Source organism: Numenius arquata, chromosome 5 (genome assembly GCF_964106895.1).
Source record: "Numenius arquata chromosome 5, bNumArq3.hap1.1, whole genome shotgun sequence".
Taxonomy (NCBI): domain Eukaryota; kingdom Metazoa; phylum Chordata; class Aves; order Charadriiformes; family Scolopacidae; genus Numenius; species Numenius arquata.
In genome coordinates, this window is record NC_133580.1 from 18,649,542 (window position 1) to 18,669,912 (window position 20,371).

The window sequence follows — 20,371 nt, forward strand, 5'->3', positions numbered from 1 at the left end:
CATACTCTCCATTCACTGCTGATGTCAGCAAGTCCAACTGAGTAATGTCATTGTTCCCAGGCATTGTCTTGGAAGTTTATAATATTTAACTGAGGATTTTTGAACCCCCATTCCACTCTGGAAACCAGGCATAATTTGGAATTTTGACTATCACAATACTTAAGCTGTGAATTTAACCCAGATGTTGCGAACCTCTTGTAAACCAGTAGACCTTACTACTGCTCTAAGTGCCTCCCTTTGGCAGGATTCTAAGTCTAAAATTAGAGACTCTTCCATAGAGGGTGCTTACAGGCTACATCTGCACCTAACCTATTTCTAAAAAGCTGTCATGAGCTAGAAGGAATCTGACTTCTCTCTATCATCTCCACAAGGGTGGTTCATATGGTCTTAGCCTCATCATTCTGTTTGTTCATATGTCATATTAAGATAATTTGATAATTTGAATCCATGTTTGTCTTAATTGTGATTTCAGATTGATCACTGCATTATTGCATCTCCAATTAGCTTGCTGATGTTGTAGTAAATTATAGCTCATTCATTTCCTTAAGTTCATATTTGCTTGCTTATCACGTTTAGGAAAAGCAAGCTAATAGAATTGGATTATCCTGTCAAAATATAATATGAAGCATGAAGTAGAAGGTGCAAAAATCGTCCAGAAAAAAATTGCAGATGAATAAGTGTATCCCTCCAATTTTTTTTTTTTCCCCAGTTATCATTTCTTTGGAGTGTAATGCCACACAACCTCTAGAACGCTTTCTTCAGATAGTCCATCAACCCTGCCTTGAAGGATGCATGCGAAATCTTTCAAACCCAGGCAATTTTATTTTGTTATTGAAATACTTTTTATCAATATACGCTGCATTGTGTTTAATTCTCACAGCCTCCATTAAAATTAGTCGAGAATTCCTAGCCAGAAACTTTAAAACCTTTCAACACATCATATTCAAGGTCCTGCTCTTTAAAAAATATATTTCTCTTTTTCTACCAGATGTAGGCTTTTGTAGGAACAGATTTTATACAATACAAAGAGCGAATTTTTCTCAAAGAATTTCAAGGGTTGCGCTTGCATGATCAGGGCTTCACACGCTGACCTATTGATTTGTCTTTTCCTTGATCCAGGAAGATCACTTTTTGAACAAAACAATAATTCATTTGCTGTGGGCTTTGGTTTTTCTGCTCTGATTGTACCCAAAACAGCTAACATATTTGTTTTGCTGGGGTTTTCTCATTTGTCTGGTTGGGGTTTTTTGTTGTTTTGTTTTGTTTTTACTTTTTTAAAGATTTTTTTTTTTAGTTATTTTTAGTAATTACAATAATAAAATTTTGGTACTGTGTAAGTGTGTATTTCTGCTCTCTGTCCCTTTCAGGAATAGCCTGAATTAGGTATGCATGTTTATTTTGGGATGCAAATATTGATTTAAAGGAGCTATTACAATAGTCCCAAATCTGTCCACATGAGGGCTTTTTAGTAATTATTCAAACATATACTCTTAAGTAATTAAGCCATACCATATATATTTTCATTGGTAGCCTTAAAACTTGGTCGAGTAAACATTGAAAACCTCTTCTACCTTACACTGCTAGACAGTTTTAAGTGATTTTTTCAACACAGCTGATAAGCCAGCAGCAAAACCCTTCTCCATACCTGAATATACAACAGCAGCTACAGTTGCCAAAAATATTAATCTGTAATGGCATGCCAAAGACATTTCATGTCCGGTGTAGTGGCTCTGGTACATGAACCATGGGCCAGTATCCCAAACATAATCTTTTCTACTTACTATTTCATGACCACCCATCAGGAAATTCAATTTGTTTGCTCTTGTTTAATACCAGCTCATTGCATCTCTTTTCTACTATTTTCATAAGGGTAACAATGTATTTGAATATGTTATCCTCCAAGGAATACTCATGACAGATTGTTTTTTTTTTTTACATGTAAACTGATTGCTCAATCTGCTATACTTTAACACTCTTTATTTCTGTAGATTAACTGGAAGTTAATCTGAGTTCATTGTTCCTAATGAGTTGTGCCTGCACAAGATTATTTTATTTTTGCTGCAACTTCAGTTTGCATATTTTGCAGTTGCAAGGCAAATTTAGGGAGGGCCTGAGGGATCACAGGCAGCCTTCATTATTGGTGCATGACCACTTTGTAGCCAACTGCATCTTTAATATCCAAGGAGATTTGTGCATTACAGTTTGTTTTCATGTTTTTAATAATTTACCTTTGAGAGCCTATTTACAACCATGTTGGTGTGTGAATGTTTGTCTGTTAAAACTTAAGATATGTACAGAATGCAAGACATAAACTAATTTTTTATTTGCTGCTTGAGGAAGCCAAGCTATAAACTGGCAGTCCCAAGTACAAGAGCCTTATTTCAGTGAATCCTAATAAACACGAGGGGGAACATCAAGCTACGTGCCCCTTCAACTAGCTCCCTTAACAAGAGTTAATATTCCTTCCTGAGTCTGTTTCTCTGCTAGGAGAGACAGTAATTTGGTTTTGTTTTTATTAAAAAAAAAAAAAAAAACACCACAAAACAACACCACAAAAACGCACACTCAGACTTTTTCTAACTTTTAATTTGCAGTTGAGTTTGCAAAACTGCATGCTGTTGTGCACCAATCAAAAATACAGAGGGCCGTGAATAGCACATCAAAAAAGGGGGTTGTACACATGAAAGTATTTCTCTCTGTTGAGATTCACTTAAAATAATTTGAGTTTTTGCATGCACTTAAATGTTTTGAAAAGACAGTATGTAGATGAATACTTTCCAAAATGTTTTTTCCAAAGCTGTTGGGAAGGCTTTTATTCTAAACTGTGGATTGCTTCTTGCTTTGTGACATTTGTCTGATTTTTAACTGTTATATTAGTTTGGTTTTATTCTTTAATTAGGGAATATATATAGTTGTGTAGTGTATACCTATGAACACTAGTGGGTACTTTATTGTCGAGCTACGTTGCAGTAAAAAAAAAAATGCTGGTTTTTTTCCCCCTCTTGTAAAAGCAATGCCGATTACTTTTTTCAGTATTTACACTGATCTCTACCTTGCAGTAATTTAGCCTGCAAACCCATACAGAAAGGATATCCCTGGTATTCAATAATTAAAAATAACTTGGTAACTCGAAAAGAGCACTGTTTTACATTAAAAGAAGTCCACTGAAACCCAGGAGTTTGGAAGAGAATAGAGGAGTGTAAAAGTATGACAAAGAAAAGAGAAGTGAAAGCATGAGATCATATCCACATTTCTTTGAACTTAAGGCTTACCTTTAGATTGGTGAGGCCCAAATGGGCCCTGTGGTCAGGCAAGTACAGAGTCATATCACCTTAGTATTAGAAATTGTTAGGCTTATCCACAGTCTGGAAGTCTAGAAAGTGAGGAAATAGTAAATAATGAAGTAATTGAACCTATATGAGAGAGAAGAATAACCCTCTGAGTAAAACTGTAGGAAAGGAAACTTAAAAGATTGGTAGTATAATTCAGGCAGAGCAAATGCTCTAGAAACCACTACATCTGAGTTGAAATTCTCTTTACCTTTATTTACAGTCATCTTCAGTCAGCTTTGAAGAACTGATCAAATTGGTTAGCAATATTAATTCAAATATAAAGTATATTTGTAAATACAGATGAATATATATTTATTTTGCTTTCAGCACATAACTTGAAAACATCTGGGAGTATGTTCTAGCAAATGATTTATTTCAGACCTTCAACCAGCTCTGACTAAATGTACATCTCTAAGTGACATTACAAATATGAAATGGTTTAGAGTCAGACTGCCTGATGGAGAGAAATAGCTAACAAGTACATTCCAAGTGGTTTGGTTCTGAGGTACTTTATGAAGGAAAGGGATTGCATGCACTAAACAATGGTGATGATTCCAATAGATCATTGTTTTTTTTTTCCACAATATTAATTTTGAATTGGTATGTAAATGAAAAGGAGGTATGTTAAATTTCAAGTAATGTGGCACAAAACTATTTGAGTGGGTAGGATGTCCAATTCTTGAGTGGGTAGAACTGGGGATGGCAGGAAAGAATCCACCAACAATAACCAGAAACACTAGAGCTGTTACCAAGTAGTTCCTGGGGTACTACAGCAAAGCTATGAGTGGATTAGATACTTTTTTTTTTCCTCTAGGCTAACCTGTTTATTTTGTTAGGAAAATGCTTCTGAAGCTGATGTGTGTGCAGTGCTGCATTGCACTGTTAGTTCTGAAATGGCCAATCTAAGGCCTGAGAGCCCCAGAGGCAAGTTGCTGTGATCCCTGCTGGGGTTTCTTTCTCCTGCCTTGCAGAGTGCCGAGTTTGGCCACTGCAGAATGTTCAGGGGGTTAATGCTGCAACCTGTACTTCTTGTAGCAACAGGTTGTGTGGAAAAAGCTCTGGTATTTCAGGTTAGCAGTTAGTGGATTTTTTACTTGCTGTCCCTGACTCTTCCTTTATAGTCTTTGGAAGGAGACTATATAAAGATGTTCTGAAGCATTTGTATCCTGGAAGAAAGTAAAATACTAGGAAATCCACGTTTTGAAAAAATAAGGGACAGGCCCACCTGACCTCTTTGTGCTTCCTGTGATTCATGTGTTGGAATGGTGGGGTTTGTTTATTTTTGTTTGTATGTATAAACGTATATGCAGGGATGGGTGTAGGTAGATTAAAAGAGGCGCTCTCACTTGCAGTTATCAGTATTTTATTATCTTACTGTTCTTCAAGAAGATTAAACCTTTGTTTTGAATGGCTTTTGTTTGAATCATCATTGGTAGCCAGCATATTTTACGAGCTGCAATCTGTATTTTCATACGATTTCCCTTCAGTTAGGACTTGTGGAGTCTGGCTCAAAGTGAATTTCCAGATACAATAACTTTAGAGCTTGTTTAGTTCAGTCTACTGTAGTCTTCCTGTTAGAAAATGTGACAGAATCTATGATCTAATCATAGTATGTCAATGGCTAGTGGGCTACTAGTTCAGCCATGACATTTCTTATTTGCTTTCTCTCATAAGATTGTGGGCATTTACTTTCATTACAGCCTGTGAAGTTGCAGTAAAATGAAATCTCTGTCAAGTGTGATTGAACGTGCAGAGACAGAACTGTCCAAAACCAAAAAGGATAAAACATTGATTTTCTCCTGTAATTCTCTTTTCTCTTTTCTGAAAGAAAAGGTGTTTCTCAGTGTGATCGGTTATGTGATGGTACAGCAAATGCAGTTCTTGGTCCAATTTTCAAGTGCGTCCACAAGTAACATCACTGGGAACTGTGGTATCCACCATCTCTGAAAAACAGTACCAGGTCTCAAAGAAGGGGCTGTATGTAGTATTTTACCTCAGTAAACCCTTGAAATGGCATATGCACACTGAAATACGCTGTCCCTTGCTTGAGTGTATATTCTGTGTTTGGAGGCATTCAGGAGTCTTGGATTACCAAAAGCTAATATAATTTTTATAGATCTTTTTACACTTAAAGGTGCTTTAGATGGGATTTTTTTTTTTTTTTTTGGCAGTGAGTGTCATTGTCTTTAGCTTTTCCCTAGCCTGTACACAGTAGTGAGTAGTCATTTATAAACATTTGAAATGTCATTTCTGAGGAATATATATGTCATACAAGCCTGCCCCAAATTTCTTAAAGAAACTTTACTTGTGGAATAACTGATATATTGTATTGGGTTTTTTTAAGAACATCCAAAAAACCATGTTTTTCTTTGTTTTTCTTTGTGAACATATATGATTTTCCTAGTTTTTAAGGCATGATTAAATTGTGTAGGAACTAAAGCAAACGGTGACACGGAAACCATTTATCTTGTGCCCTGTGCTTAGTAAGTATTGACTGTTTAGATTTTTAAGCTGAAAAATCATTCATGAGCACATGCGGTGTTAATTCTGGACATTTTTGGATCCAGTCTCTTCTTTACTATTATTACTTGTTGGATATAGTGTGTTGGGACTCCCAAAATCACCCGAAGCCCAGGCCTGCAGCACTTGCAGGCAGAGGGTGTTAGTGTACTGTGAGCTGGAGAGGAAAGAGAGCAATAAATTTGTAGCTGTTGTGAATATAAATAAGAAAATTATCCCCAACATTTATCATGTCTGTCCATGATATTAGGTGAAATTCCATCATGATGGATTTCAGTGAATTTCTTCATGATAAATGAATCTTAAGAAAGGCAATACTAAGGAGAAATTTAGGATCTTGGGGAACAGCTTAAGGGAATTCAAATATTTCTCTTTTTTTTGAGAGAGAGCAGGCAATGTAAAAGGAGTTATGAAGGTATTTGTGAAAAGAAGTGATGAGTAAATGTAATGGATTTACCTGTCTGGGAGCTGGCGGCGGGGCGGCCTCTGTGAGGAGAGTCGGGGGCTGCCCTGTGAGGGACACAGCAGGTTCCAGCCGGTTCTGGCTGGTTCCGGCCGCTTCCAGCCGCTTCCGCAACAGCTCCGCCGCAGGGCGCAGCGGGGGCTGGCAGCGAGGCTGGTGGCGCCTGTGTAAAAACCTGTTAAAGAAAGGGCAAAATGTTGCGTGGCAGCGAAGACTGAGGTAAAAGTTGTGAGAAAGAGCCCTGGGAGCGGCAGGGCCGGCGAAGGAGGGAGGGGGAGGAAGGCTGTCCAGGCCCCCGAGCAGGGATTCCCCTGGAGCCCGGGGAGAAGACCCGCGCTGGAGCAGGTTTATCCCGAAGGAGGGTGGGCTGCAGGGAGGACCCGCAGTGCAGTAGGTAAAAGGTGTGAGGAGGAAAGTGTGTTAGCAACTGTAATGGACTGCCTGCAACCCCTTATTACACCTCCCACCCCCCTTATCCCTGCTGCGTTGCTGGGGGGGGGGACATAGAGGAGCTGGGAATGAAGGAGTGAAGTTGAGCCTAAGAAGAAGGGGGGGGGGGGGGAAGGGGGGAGAGGCCCTTTCTCTTTTGTCTTTGTTTTTCACTATCCAACTCGATTTTACTTGGCAGTAAATTAAATTATTCCTCCCCGAGTGTTTTGCCCATGACAGTAATTGGTCAGTGATCTCCCTGTCTTCGTCTTAACCTGTGAGTTTGTCACCTTGTTCTCTTCCCATCCTGCTGAGGAGGGCGAGTGAGAGAATGGCTGGGTGGGGGTCTGGCAGCCAGCCGAGGTCAACCCACCACAGCAAGAAATCGAGATTAACCTCCTTTGGAAAGGAGGATATCTTCTAAACCGGATGGAGGCAAGATTGTGGAAAATGGTTGTTCATTTTGTTGTTGGTTTTGGGGTTTTTGGGGGGTGGGGTTTGTTTTTTTGGTTTGCAGGGATATTCTCTTACATTTGTAGTTTTTAGTTTGGTAGTTTGTGTAATGTTGACTCGGAGACTTTAGTTTTAGAGTCTTGATCTGTGAATTCAACTCTTTTTCATTATTTGTGATGTGTTTTGTCTGTTTAAGTGATCCACACTGCCTTGGATCTTTCAACAGAAATATATGAGGAATTGCAGCTAAAAATTTAGTAACTGAGTTTCCATTACTTGTAATTGAATTCTGTTACAGTAGGAACTTGGCTTCATTCCCCACTCACCCCTGTTAACAGCAAGATAAAGGTTTAAGCTAGATATAGTTTTAATAGAAAAAATATTAATATGTTGACATTGAAAAATTTGGAACTTTTAAATTCACCATAAATGCAAAGCTATTTCAATCTTCATTCCTCTGATTATCTAATAATGCCAATGTGTACAACTAGTATGGCAAGTTACATTCCCTTTAAGATTTCTGAAGATGCTTCAAGTATTGGGCACTAGTCCCTGTTCCCACCCCTTCCCCCCCCTCCCTAGGTGTAAATGCAGTATCTGTGCAAACAAGGTTATTTTTGTTATTCCTTCTAGTTTCCCTCAGTATATAGACACCCGTGTTCATTTTATGTAATGCAGGAGGCGTTAAAAGAAAACAACAAAAGAAGGGAAATGGAGGAGAAAACGAAGAGAGCCAAATTGGCAAAAGAGAAGGCTGAACGAGAGAAACTGGAGCGACAGAAGAAGAAGCAGCAGTTGATTGATATGAACAAAGGTAAGGCATCATTTTTAGTAGAGAGATTTGTTAAAAGAAAAAGAAAGTAGTAAAAAACTGAAGGCTGTTGCTGATCAATATGAAAAATACTTGCTGTCTGTTTTGAAAGCTGAAAAAAAGGTTAACTTTTTCAGTGAAAGTTCTGTTTTGTTTTAGCCTACTTGATTGTGTAATTCCATATCTGCCACTTAATGTTTAATGTTCCTTTCAAGTCATTTTGTTGTGAATTATTGGCTTGTTTTCATTTGCAGCATTTAATTGATTTTTTTCATATGGATTTACTTCCAAGAAGAAGTATCTTACTTGCTTTGTTGTTAATTTCATTCTGTAAACATCTCTATAATCAAGGTAGTGTGGCAATTAATGTCTTTCTTTTGGGGCTTGGAGGATGCATGTTATAATGGATGTTCTCCCAACAGTCCTATTAGGAGCTAGAAAATCTGGTTGAGCTTGGAGCTGAAGTAGAGTGTGGCATTTCAGCATGATAAAAAGCAATGTGTTGAGCTTGTCAGCTGTGAGAAGATTGTATTTTGCATGAGCCCACCCTAAGAGAGAGCCAAGTAAGAAAGCAGGAGGAGTTGCGTGCTTCTGTTCATCATACTGTGCAGATTTCCAGAAGGTTTTAAAATACAGGCTTTGTTCTTGACCTTTTTGATTCCAGAAGGCAAATAGAGTAAAACTGTACATTGGGTAGTGCAAGAGATTTTTTTGAGGCTGCAGTTTTTTGTTCAGTTTCCATGGGTTTGTGTTAATCTGTTAATCTGACCCAGCTGTAAAACACTTGTCCGTTTTATCCACTGAACAGTCTATCAGGTGCATACTCCTGGAAAAATGCTGTTTTGGTTTTTTGTTATGATTAATGTTATGGAAGATGTGATGATGTATTAACTTTGTGTAAGGATGATGTTGCAGTAAACCATATAATTATGACAAACTATAACATAGTGTGATGCTGAAGATTGATAGAATGGAGGTAAGTTTAGAAATAACACTGCCTTTCAAGGGTTTATATACAGTATCTGTGAAGTCAGTTTATACAAGGATGAAAAATACTACACCAGGCAAACAGACTCACTCCTACATTTAATAGGATGACTGTGGAGGTGAACACCGCCACGAAAAGACAAGGTACTGGTCAGAATTTGCATCGCTGATAATGCAGTAGTGCAATAATATTGTCACGTAATAGTCACGATACCATTTGGTGTCACGTATGTTTAGAATGCTGGTATTTCTGGCATATCAGTAAATTTTCCTTCACTCGTGACAGTATGACTTGTGCGTGGACAGCCAGTCCTCAAGGAATGTTAGCGAGCCACCCTCCCCTTCCTGTTTGGCAACCACCTTACTCTGCAGTTACACTTCTATCAATAAATCTTACAAATGCATCCTCTATTTAAGCATTATTTTGTCAGACTAAATCATATTTACGATGTTTTCAGCAAGTAGTGCTTTTTTTCTGCTTAGTAATTTCACAGTTTAAATTTGGTAAAAATCAGCAACCCATATGTAAAATTTGAAAAATAAATGGACAAAGGCAGAACAAGTTTTACTTACAAGAGAAAAATCTTTCTTCTATGATTACTTGATATGTACTATTTATTATATTTTAAGAAATCGTAAATTAGGGTTGCTATTGTATTTGCTGGTTGTGATAAATTGTTTTTCCCAATACTTCATCCTTTGCATTCTGAGTTTTAAAACTGAATTTATATTGATATACTGTAATTTGAATACCGTGATAGAAAACAAGCTATTTATGTGGGAATCTTTTAAAAATTCCTGTGTGTTTGTGTACATCACTTTGCCACAAAGCCTCAGAGTTTTGCTGGTTTTTTGATTATTTTTTTTTCTGCCTTTTTTATTTCCCTAGGGCTGGTTTGGAGGGTTTCTGCAGTAGTATCATGATTCCTATTATTTTTTGCCTTGCTTGAAGTGGCAGTGACACTGCATGGAATATACTGTAGCATAAGTTTTAATGAACAACTCTGTTGCTTTGTATAGATGACAAACTTGAATTCCATATCATATAAAGGTTCTTCTACTAATGTCAGTTTAAATTTATTTTTTGTTTATAGTTAAGTGCAGGGGTTTTGTGAAGTTAAGTTCATGGAAATATCTAGGGACTTTTCTAGGGAAATATCTGGGACTTTTCTAATCCATTCTTTCAGCATTTGACTAATCTTTCTTGAGTGGCTATCACCTGACAAAAAACGGTCCTCTGTAATATGGACAGGCGCTTTCCTGTGAGTGGGGTAAGAAGAACCTAAATATTCCATCATCACCCTCCCCTCTACCAGTGTGCTTGAAGGCATACTGAGAGGTTACTTTACCCCTTAAAACAGCTTAAATTAACTAGTTTTATTAGCTGTTGAAAAATATGAGAAGCCCACTTAGATACTATTGTCGGTGAATCTGTCTGTATTTAAGGGCTGTAGCTAACAGGTTAAAGCTACACCTTCATAAATTGCTTCAGATCAGTCAGTGAGGGCGTACCTGTCTACATACGTTTAATTTTTAAGCAGGTGAGGAGTGGACCATGCTCAGCAGTAACAGAGATGCCTCAGTATACTGATAGCATTTTGCTTTTCATCGTGAAAGAATTTTCCTGTCAACAGATAACTAAAGTTTAGTTTTGCATGATACTTCTTTTTTACTGAAACTGCAAATTTGTCAATAACTGTATGTGGCCAAATGCACTGAAACTGCCATTTAAATGACTTATGTTTCTAAACCAATGACACAAAGTTAGCTTAATACTTCTAAAATAATTTTTCCAATTTTTAAATATATTGAAATATCCATTTCACATATTACAACTCTATGGCTGTGGCAGGAGGCGGGGGGATAACTCCATCCCCAGTGGATTCCACGACATCGATATTCAATTAACTGTTTTTTCCAAGTAACTATTTTTTTCTTGATACATCTACTTCTGTATGCTCATTGCTGCTTATATAAATAGTTTGCAAATTTGTCTAAGTGAATGTGACACAGAAGACTTAGAGGAAGGAGACAGATGTCCTCTCAAGCTGTCATTTTGACAAGGTGATTTTCACCCAAAGGGTATTTTAACCTAACTCAGTTATTTCTCTAGCTATATCTTCAAGAATAAAATTTTAACACGTTGCTACAGCCTTTCAGGTCAAAGCAATAGGGTTCCTTCATTTCCCAGCCTTTTAGTGTGTAGCTCTATAATAAGGGGTTTTTTTGCTGTTACCTGGTTAAATAGATACAACTTTTTTGCGGCCACTAGAGAATCCAGATTAGAAATAATTAAATATTGCAATTAATTTCTGTTTCTTGATGTAACTGAGAGAGCAGAAAACTGCGGTGTGGCCAGAATTAAGAACTGTCCTGTATAATTCCTGGTTATAAAGTAACCTTAGAGTTAGCAATATTTTAAAGATCAAGTTGCTCAGTTTGGTGTTTTGTGCTTTGTGGAGTGCCAGTGTAATAGAGATGCCATGGAAATACTATGTGTAAACTAATATAAATCCCACTAAACATTCCAAAATGTGTAAAGTAAAGATGAATGTAAAAATACAGAAAAACTCTCATCTCCATGTAAACTTTGAAATGATTTACACTGGGCAGCACTGTACAAACTTCAGTAATTCTAAATCTTAAAACGTCCACATTTCAAAATAAAAGCTTTTTTGTGCAAAACGGAAAATGGGCTGATAGTGACAAAGTCAACATATACCTTCTAAAATGAAAAATTACACTAGGAACTTACCCAACATGTACACTTCTCTTTGCCTCAAGAAAACTTCATTATATCAATGTGTATTAGTTTTTGTAAACGAGGACACTAATACATACAGAAAGGTTAAGTCGTTCTCAGTTAAACAAAAATAAATATTAAAGGAGACCAAGATCTTTTCAGCCTTTGGTTTATCTTGAAGTCAGTACTATTGGAAGTTGTTTCTTCAGTTGCAGTCAATGGATTTGGCGTTCTTTGGTATAAAATTGTTGACACAAATGAGCTGTTTTGGACATAAAAGGCTGTGTAGTGGCAGCCAAAGGCAACTTTTGTGTCCTCCTGTAAAAGGAATGTGATGGGCATGGCATTATGTAGTGCTCAGTTTATGGAACGCCTCAAAATTTCTGAGAAATATTTTCAGAATTTAACACTGCTTTTCCTTATTTGTGACATGCTCAAGCGGTTTTAAGGAAGATATTAATATACATATAGAAGTTGTTGAAAGATGGATTAAAAATTTCAACTTAAAAATTTTATCAAAATTACTAGAGTTGGTTGAATTTGGCCAAGAGAAATAAATTTTTATTTTGTCATGGAATTCCACTCTTATTTGCATTACTGTTTTTCAGAGTAAATTTTAAACTGCTCTTAGGGAAAAAAGTGTATTTCATATATCATTGATTTGAAACTACACCTTAAAACAATTTATAGTGAGGTCTGTTGTTGAATATTATAACCTCCACTTAAAAAATTCTTGCTATTAATACATATTTCCCATTATGTAGTGCATGAACGTTTCTCACTGTGATCTGTCATGCAGTCAAATCCATAACAAGACATTATGGCAACTGTTGTACTCTGTTACTTCCAGACAACATTACTTCTGGATGGTCAGCTCTACCTCCTCAGTTGTAGCTGTAGGGCTTGGGAGTATTTGGTCCTTTTTGGAGTTACTTTCACTCTACTACTGTTTATGCGTCTGTTATGTTTCTTGGAATAGAAAGGTACTTCTGTTTGCCCCTTTTCCTGGTGAAACTTGGAGACGAAGAAAAGACTTAGGTGACTTACCCACACATCTAGAGATCCCAAATTTCACAGTCTAAATCATGAACCATTCTTTCTCATTACAGGAGAGGAGTTCTGTAGGAAAAGGGCTTAACAGTCCCTTCTCCTCTTCAGCATTCACTAGCTGTGTGGAAGAAGAACGTTCTTTGTAGTTATTTTTCAGCAGTGCTTCCTGGTTTTGAGGCCTATAGCAGACTGGGCGATGATCCATTTATACATAGTCTTTCATGACTTGCATCTGATTTAACATCTGCAAAATTCTTGCAGCATTGCTTCCATGTGCATATCTGAACAAGAGAGGGAAAAAAAGAACTGAAAACAGCTTTCTAGGAGCTCAAAATTGTATAACAGCAATTCTAGTGCAAATGTTATTTAATCAGAAACAGTTTTGCTCTTCATTATATCTGATTACTATGGCAATTAAAATCACCTTTTAACTGCCAGTATTAGGATAAAAGATAGAATGAGCTTCCTCAGTCCCAATTAGTATTGAATTAATTGTTTTGAAGACGTATTAACATTCTCCCCTAATGCAGATGATGGAAATGAAGTTCTGTGGTAGTGGTTGATGGATATTCCTACTTTTCCCTTTCAAGTACTCATATATAAGAATGCATGTGCTATTTATTCAGACTGGTATGTGCTAGTATCAGCAGTTAATTCTGTCATGTTTCCTTCAACTGTTGTTACAGTTGCATTGACTGTTACAGGATGCAATTCAAGGTTACTCGTGCTACAGCTTTCTAATGATTCTGTGCTTTCCTAATTGTTCTGTCTTCCTTCTATGTCCTTTAGCATAAATGGAAATCGATACTAAGTTTATTTCAAGATGTGTATTATTTTGTAAATGTCTTAGCCTTAATCCTTTGAATTTATATATTGGCTAGTAATTGCATGGGGTACCTGGAGTGATAAAACTTGGGGCTTATTTACATTCTGCAGATTATTAGTTTATGGTGCTGGATGCCAATGAGTTACAATTCCTTTGGGAAGTCATTATCTTTCATATTGATGTTGATGGTCTGTTTGAATATGCTGCACTCTTCCTGAAATATAATCTTTACAGAAAAAAATTAGATGATTTACATTATGCTTAAATGTGAGCATCTATAGAACCAAGACGAGATTTTTCTTCTTCAAAGCAATTATGCCCGAGTTGCTAAAATTTTTTAAGATCTGTTTATGCAGGAGTGTGAAGCCATCTTGAGAATGAAGGGCGATGTCAAAATTACTGTAAATGTTATTAATATGGCTCAAAACTAGCTCAGGAGAAATGCAAATAGATGTCAGCATGGACAAGAAGTTAGAAAGGAATCGCAACTTAAAATTTAACCTCACCTTTTTAATTTTTGCAATGGAAAAAAAATCTGTTTACGAATATGACATATGGTACCTTCCAAGTAAACAGATTTTATGAAGTAATTTGTCAGGGGAAGAAAAATAATTATTAGACTCTGTGAAATCTGAGTTTGGGATAATTAGAAGTTAATAAAGGCAGAAAAATTGGCTTCTTTTCTCTTAAAAGTAGGTTTCTTGGGGACTATTTACTGAACAGTGACAAGTGTTAACTTTCAATAGTTGTCTGTGCAAATTCAACTTTTCCTTGGAGAAAGTATATGATTTCCAGAAGTTGTTGTTGTTAATTTTTAAAATACTGGTCATATTCTTTATCTCAAAGTAATTTTGATGTAACATTGTGTTTATGTATTTTGTAGAACTTCCAGTGTTAAAAAGCATTTCTGAAATAATTAAATTAGATCATCGACTAACTTTTTATTAAAAAGTTTGTTCATGAATCAGTTTGCAAGGAGGAGAATTACATGTCGAACTAACTTGATTGTAATGGCGGGACAAGTTCGGTGACTATTTTCTGTCTTATTAGAATCATTATAGTTTTCTGTGGCTGTAGTATCTCATTTCTAGAACTGTTAAGATGCTGTCCTCACGACAGTAGTTTCCTAAATTATGTAGGAAAGAATACCATGTTGAAGAGCCTCTTTCTACTCTTAAATACACACTCCTACCCCTGGTTGTTTAACACTAGTGTATGTAAGATTCATCATAGAATGTTTTGGATCGGAAGGGACATTAAAGGCCATCTAGTTCCAACCCCCTGCCATGGGCAGGGACACCTCCCACTAGACCAGATTGCTCAAAGCCCCGTCCAGCCTGGCCTTGAACCCCTCCAGGGATGGGGCAGCCACAGCTTCTCTGGGCAACCTCGACCAGTCTCAGAGTAAAAAATTTCTTTCTAATATCTGGTATAAATCTACTCTCTTCCACGTTGAAGCCATTACCCCTTGTCTTATTGCTCCACTCCCTGCTAAAGAGTCCCTCCCCATCTTTCCGGTAGCCCCTTTAGGTACTGGAAAGCTGCTATAAGTTCTCCCCAGAGCCTTCTCTTCTCCAGGCTGAACCCCCCCAACTCTCTCAGCCTGTCCTCACAGCAGAGGGGATCCAGCTCTTGCTGCATCTTTGTGGCCTCCTCTGGACCTAACAGATCCATGTCTGTCTTATGTTGAGGGCCCCTGAGCTGGATGCTCTGAGTTAACTCCATAAATTAAATAATGATCATTTGCCAATATATATCATAATAGATCTTCACTAATAGGTTTCCATATGAAGTATTGAATAATGAAATGTTATAACACTTCCACAAATGTTAGCGCACTTTTATACCCCCATGCAGTCATTGTACTTCAATGTAATTTAAAAGGCTGATGATAAGGCAATGTATACTTAAAAGGAAAAGTTCTTTAAGGCACCAAAGAACATTTATTTTAATGGCAAAAGCCTATTTCTTCTCAAAAGTAGAGATCTAATTAACTTAACTTGAACTTTGTGGCATCAATTTCAGTGGTTCTTTGTTAGTTGTATAATCAGACTTTCAACTTTAAATTGTTGGCCATTGGTGAGTTGTACAATTCACTGGTAGATGATTTTAAAAATTCTAAACATATTGCATTTAATCTTCTAAATGTCCGGCAGAAACAGAGACTCTGCTGCTGGTTTTGTATGAAAGCAGAAAGTAGAAATATGCTTGGTTTTTTTAGACATTGCCAGATGGGCAATAAAGTTAAAAGTGTGACTTTGCAGGTCTGGAAATTTAGATTTTAAACCTAGAGAGACATCATGCGGTGTCATATTCCATTGCGTGAGAGCCATAACGTAGTAACATTTGTCTTGAGAGTATAGAATATTCAATACATAAAAGATGTTTTTCAGAGAGCCATCAAAAGCTAAAACTGAAATATCCTTTAGACAATGAAATACTCTAGTAATGAGAAACTATCAGCTAGAAATTTTACAGGAAAGTCAAAGAACTGATAGTTGGTCTGAACCAGCATAACAAACCAGGTAGCTGTTTAATGAGGAAATTTATATTCAAGGTTGAGCTGCAGATGATAAATGAGTTCTGAAACTGTGTGTGTTTTCTGCTATCTTCTGTATTTTTGCAACCATATACTCTGTAACAGTTACTGTTTTGAGTGAAGTTTTCTGTGATTTCAGTGAGACTTGGTTAGTTAGTAGATTCTAGGTAAATCCTGTAACATGTGGGGTCAACAGTAAATTTCCTGTTGGAAACAGCTTGAGCTACATGTCCTAAATTCTGCTAAGTTTTGCTGTCTGTTATATTGAGATTCCTAACTTGTGCAGTCCACCTGAAATTGCTTAATCGTCATGTAAAACAATATAGATTTCAGAGCTGCTTCGGAATCTGTGTAGAAAGGATTCAAAAACACGAATAAGTTACACCTTGATGTTTGCCATGGCATTTTTCTGTGTACACATTCTTTGCAGGAAGGATTTTTTTTTTCCAACTGGATATATTTTGAGGTATCATGCTAAGAAATGAAGTTTGACAGCTTAGTCTGAACTAATTGCTTCCCTTTTTTGGGGGTTAAATGCATGATAAAAGTGAACATACACAGGTAGGGCTGTCAGGAGCTGGCCAAGAATTCTGTAGGGTATTTGATGAAAGATAATCGGTTCTCAATCATATTGGCATGTAGTTTGTTTTGCTCTAAAATAAAATGTATTTTTAGAAGTTTTCTTTCTTGCAAACTTCAATAAGAAAAGGTTAGCTACAGAAGTTTTCTTTTAAAATGTAGAAAGGCTCATATAAGCCAGTTAACATCTGATGAATATTTTGTTATGTGTCACAGAGAGATATCTTTGTTCCCTATTTTACTTTGTAATTGTCATCTCAAAATGAATTTAAGACCAACATTGGCCACTTCTGGTTTTAGCACTGGAATCTGGTATCTGTTACACAAATTAGTACAATTGGCTAAACTTGTTTTAGGACTTGGAGTAATTTAAATACAAACTGAGGTCACTACGAGATTAAAGAATAAAAGTAAAACCCAAAAATACATCAGCAAGAATATGTAAGAAAACCCCATTCCTCAAAATGAATTCCCAAGACTAGTTTCGTCCCTAAAATATTGGAGCAGTTGTTCAACTATGAGCTAATGAACTAATTTTAAAAAGAAATTTTAAAAGCTATGAACTAATTTTAAAAAGAAAATTATTTTCTAATGCAAAAAGCTGTGATGATTTTGTGCTGCCTTATCTATCTTCTAATCACATACATTAAAAGTTGCTTAGCACTGTAGCTGAAACGCAACCTTCAAACAGTAGCAGGACTTGATTACAGATGCATGTAATTGTTTAGGTATCATATGATCATTTTTCTTCCTTTTTTTTTTTTTTTTTTGAGCTACACAATCTTCCCACATAGAGGCAATGTCTTCCCATTTGTTCCTAAGTAATCCACATTAAAACCTTTTCTTTTTTTTTTAAAGTTCAGTGAAAGTCCTCCTTGCAAGGGGCATAAGTCCATTCAGAATGAGGCCCCGGGGGAATGCTGATGCATTTCAATTAAATACAGTCCTACTGAAGTAGACCTTGACCATGATGACATTTTCTGAAAATGAGAAAGTGTGCGTATTTCAAAAATTGTTTTCAGTAACCTGCCAGTACAACAAAGCATGTTTTTTTCTACTCTATTAACTTTATGTAAGCCTGAGATCAGGTTATCATAAACAATAAGCCTAATTGGTATGTAAGCAAGGATTTGCCTTGCTTCATAAACTGACATGAGGTATAGGTTCACTTATCAGTCATACTGTCCTAACTTTTTCTCCTTTAATTAAAAAGTAAATAAGTCATGAGATTGTATTCTAGTGCAAAATGCCGAGGAAGACTGCTTCCTGAAGATATTTATTATGCATGCAAAATAAATTTAGCAAATGAATAAAATGCAAATACATGTGAAGAACACAAAAACATACTTTCCAAAGGACACTGAAAACTGACTTTTTAAAGATAATATATTGGCAATTAAAAATTCTGGCACTGATTATGAATAAGAAGTCTTGTTTAAAAGTGTATACAGGACACACATTAGACTTACGAAAAGTACTTAAAAGTTCAAAGCAAAACAGGGTAGTGCAAGATGGGAATAGAAGTGTAATTTTGAAACCGTTTGGAGAAGCAGGCAGGTAGAATGCATGTGTTACCTAATGTGATATTTGGCTGTATTCTTTCAGTAAGGGCCTAAGTTTAGGAAAAAATTCCTGGGAATTTCCTGTGAATGTTTTATTAACCTAAATTAGTTTACAGTTAGTGTATTTGTAATAACAAGAGCACAGGATGTTTTGCAAAGTACATGAGAGTATTGCCTTTACTGGCAAATGAAAGTGCACCAGTAAAATATAAAGGTATTCCTATAATAATTTTCATCGAGTTGGTGCACGCAAATAAAAGGAAGGCAGCAAAATGCTCTGGAAACAAGTTCCCAGGATCTCTTGGGGCCTTAGCTGTGAATCTGAACTGAAGACACCAAACAGGAGGTGGATCATATTTTGGATGCATGGACTGAGCTCTGTTGTAGCTTCACGTGAAGTGTGGTTTCTGTAGTCTGTTCTCCTAAGTTACTCAAGTAATTTAAAAAGCCTACACTATTTTTTTGTTGCATTTTTGCCATCAGTAGTGCTACACCAGTTCTTATATTTTATTTAAGATAAGTACTAGTTACTGGGGGATTCTATGTTCTAATCATAATAGCCTTTCTAGTGCAAACTGAAAAAGCAGTCATCATGAAGGTCCTTCCTGCTGGAAGATAATAATCTATCTAAAAGATTCCTACCTTTTGTTAGATGATGATATGCTGAGGGCTGAGGTAAAACATTCTGCAGTAGAGGCCACAAAAAGAAACTGAAAATTGGTCTCAACATGTTTCTAGTTCTTCCAATCTAAATCGGAAGGTTACATTTCTGAGTCTCTTGTTTAGTACGTACTGAACATTTTGAGCTGAGAAAACCCTGATTGTTTATTTAGTGCATGGAAATATAGCTGACATTAGGAGGTCATGTTTAGATAAAACCTCTTACCTCTTACAAATTTACTTTAAGACCTCACTTAAATCTGTTCTTTCTTTTTGTTGTGTAATGGAGAGGAAGTATGTAAGTTAAAATCTTTCAGTGCTTTTTCTCAAAAAAATACTTGAGCAAAAAAAGAAGTTAAATATTTTTAAAATTCTTTTAAAAAATAGCTTATAGGAATGAGCTTCGCTTCAGGGAAGTTGATACTTGTTTCCTTGAAGAAGGTAAGGACCTATTTTTAGAACAATTCAGTGCGATTGTTTAGTCAAGAGAAACTAAAGTTGAAAACATCAGAGCCAGCCACTACCACCGAAGCAAGTTCAAGAATGCCTGCTGAATCAGAGGCAACCCAAAAAGTTAAATATTCCCATCACTACGTGAAGTCTATGAAAGAGCTCTGATTTTACATACACTTGTCCTTCGAAGTTCAGGCTAGGTACTAAACAGAGCACTATCACATGTTTTCTAGTGTGATCTTTCAGCATCGTTGTTTTAATTGCAAGAATGACTTCAGAAGTCTCATAGGCTACAACAGACTAAACACATTTCGGTTTCCAATATGAAATATTAGCAGCAGTTATTTAAAAAAAAAAAAAGACAGTAAATCCTTTTGTCCTGGCTCAGCTGTAGCTTTTATTGCTACTCAGGCTCACAAAAGAATCATACTATACCTGTATATTTTGTCAACTTCAATTTTCATTTTAATGATAAGAATTATAAACAGAAAAGAACATTATTTTGCATTTAATCTCGGGACGTATGGATGTTGGGGTCTCTTTTTGATGTTTGGATGATATTTGTCAGGAAGTGATAAAGGAATGTAGTATGGACAAAGAGGATGCTAAATCTACCTTAAGAGTCATATTTCATAAGGTGCTAACAGTGATAGCAAAGGAAATATTTTATCTTCATCTCTGTGTTGAAATGGTTCCTCTGTTTCAGAGGAATTCTGTTGAAAGAGAAAATGGCTACAGAAGCAGGTGAAGGATTGCATTTGCTCTGTGAAAAATAAGATAAACATTCTTCATTATTCTCAAATGTTTGTTTTCTACCCTTATAAAACAGTCCACATGGTTAATTTAGCAGTGTGCAGATTATACTAAAATAAATTACCTACTTGTACTGGGGAATCTTAGTTCTACATCTTTGTCAGATACAGGAATAATACAGTGCAAGAGCAGGCTGTTTCAAATAATTGTT

General features: G+C 36.4%; 1 protein-coding gene across 1 annotated transcript in view; it reads left to right on the forward strand.

Moving 5' to 3' along the window:
• Positions 1–20,371, forward strand: part of DIAPH2 (diaphanous related formin 2) — a 247,897-nt gene that overhangs the window by 157,552 nt on the left and 69,974 nt on the right. Inside the window, exon 26 of the mRNA XM_074147988.1 lies at positions 7,876–8,011. Coding sequence (XP_074004089.1) covers positions 7,876–8,011 — 136 coding nt within the window. The remainder of the gene's footprint in view (positions 1–7,875; positions 8,012–20,371) is intronic.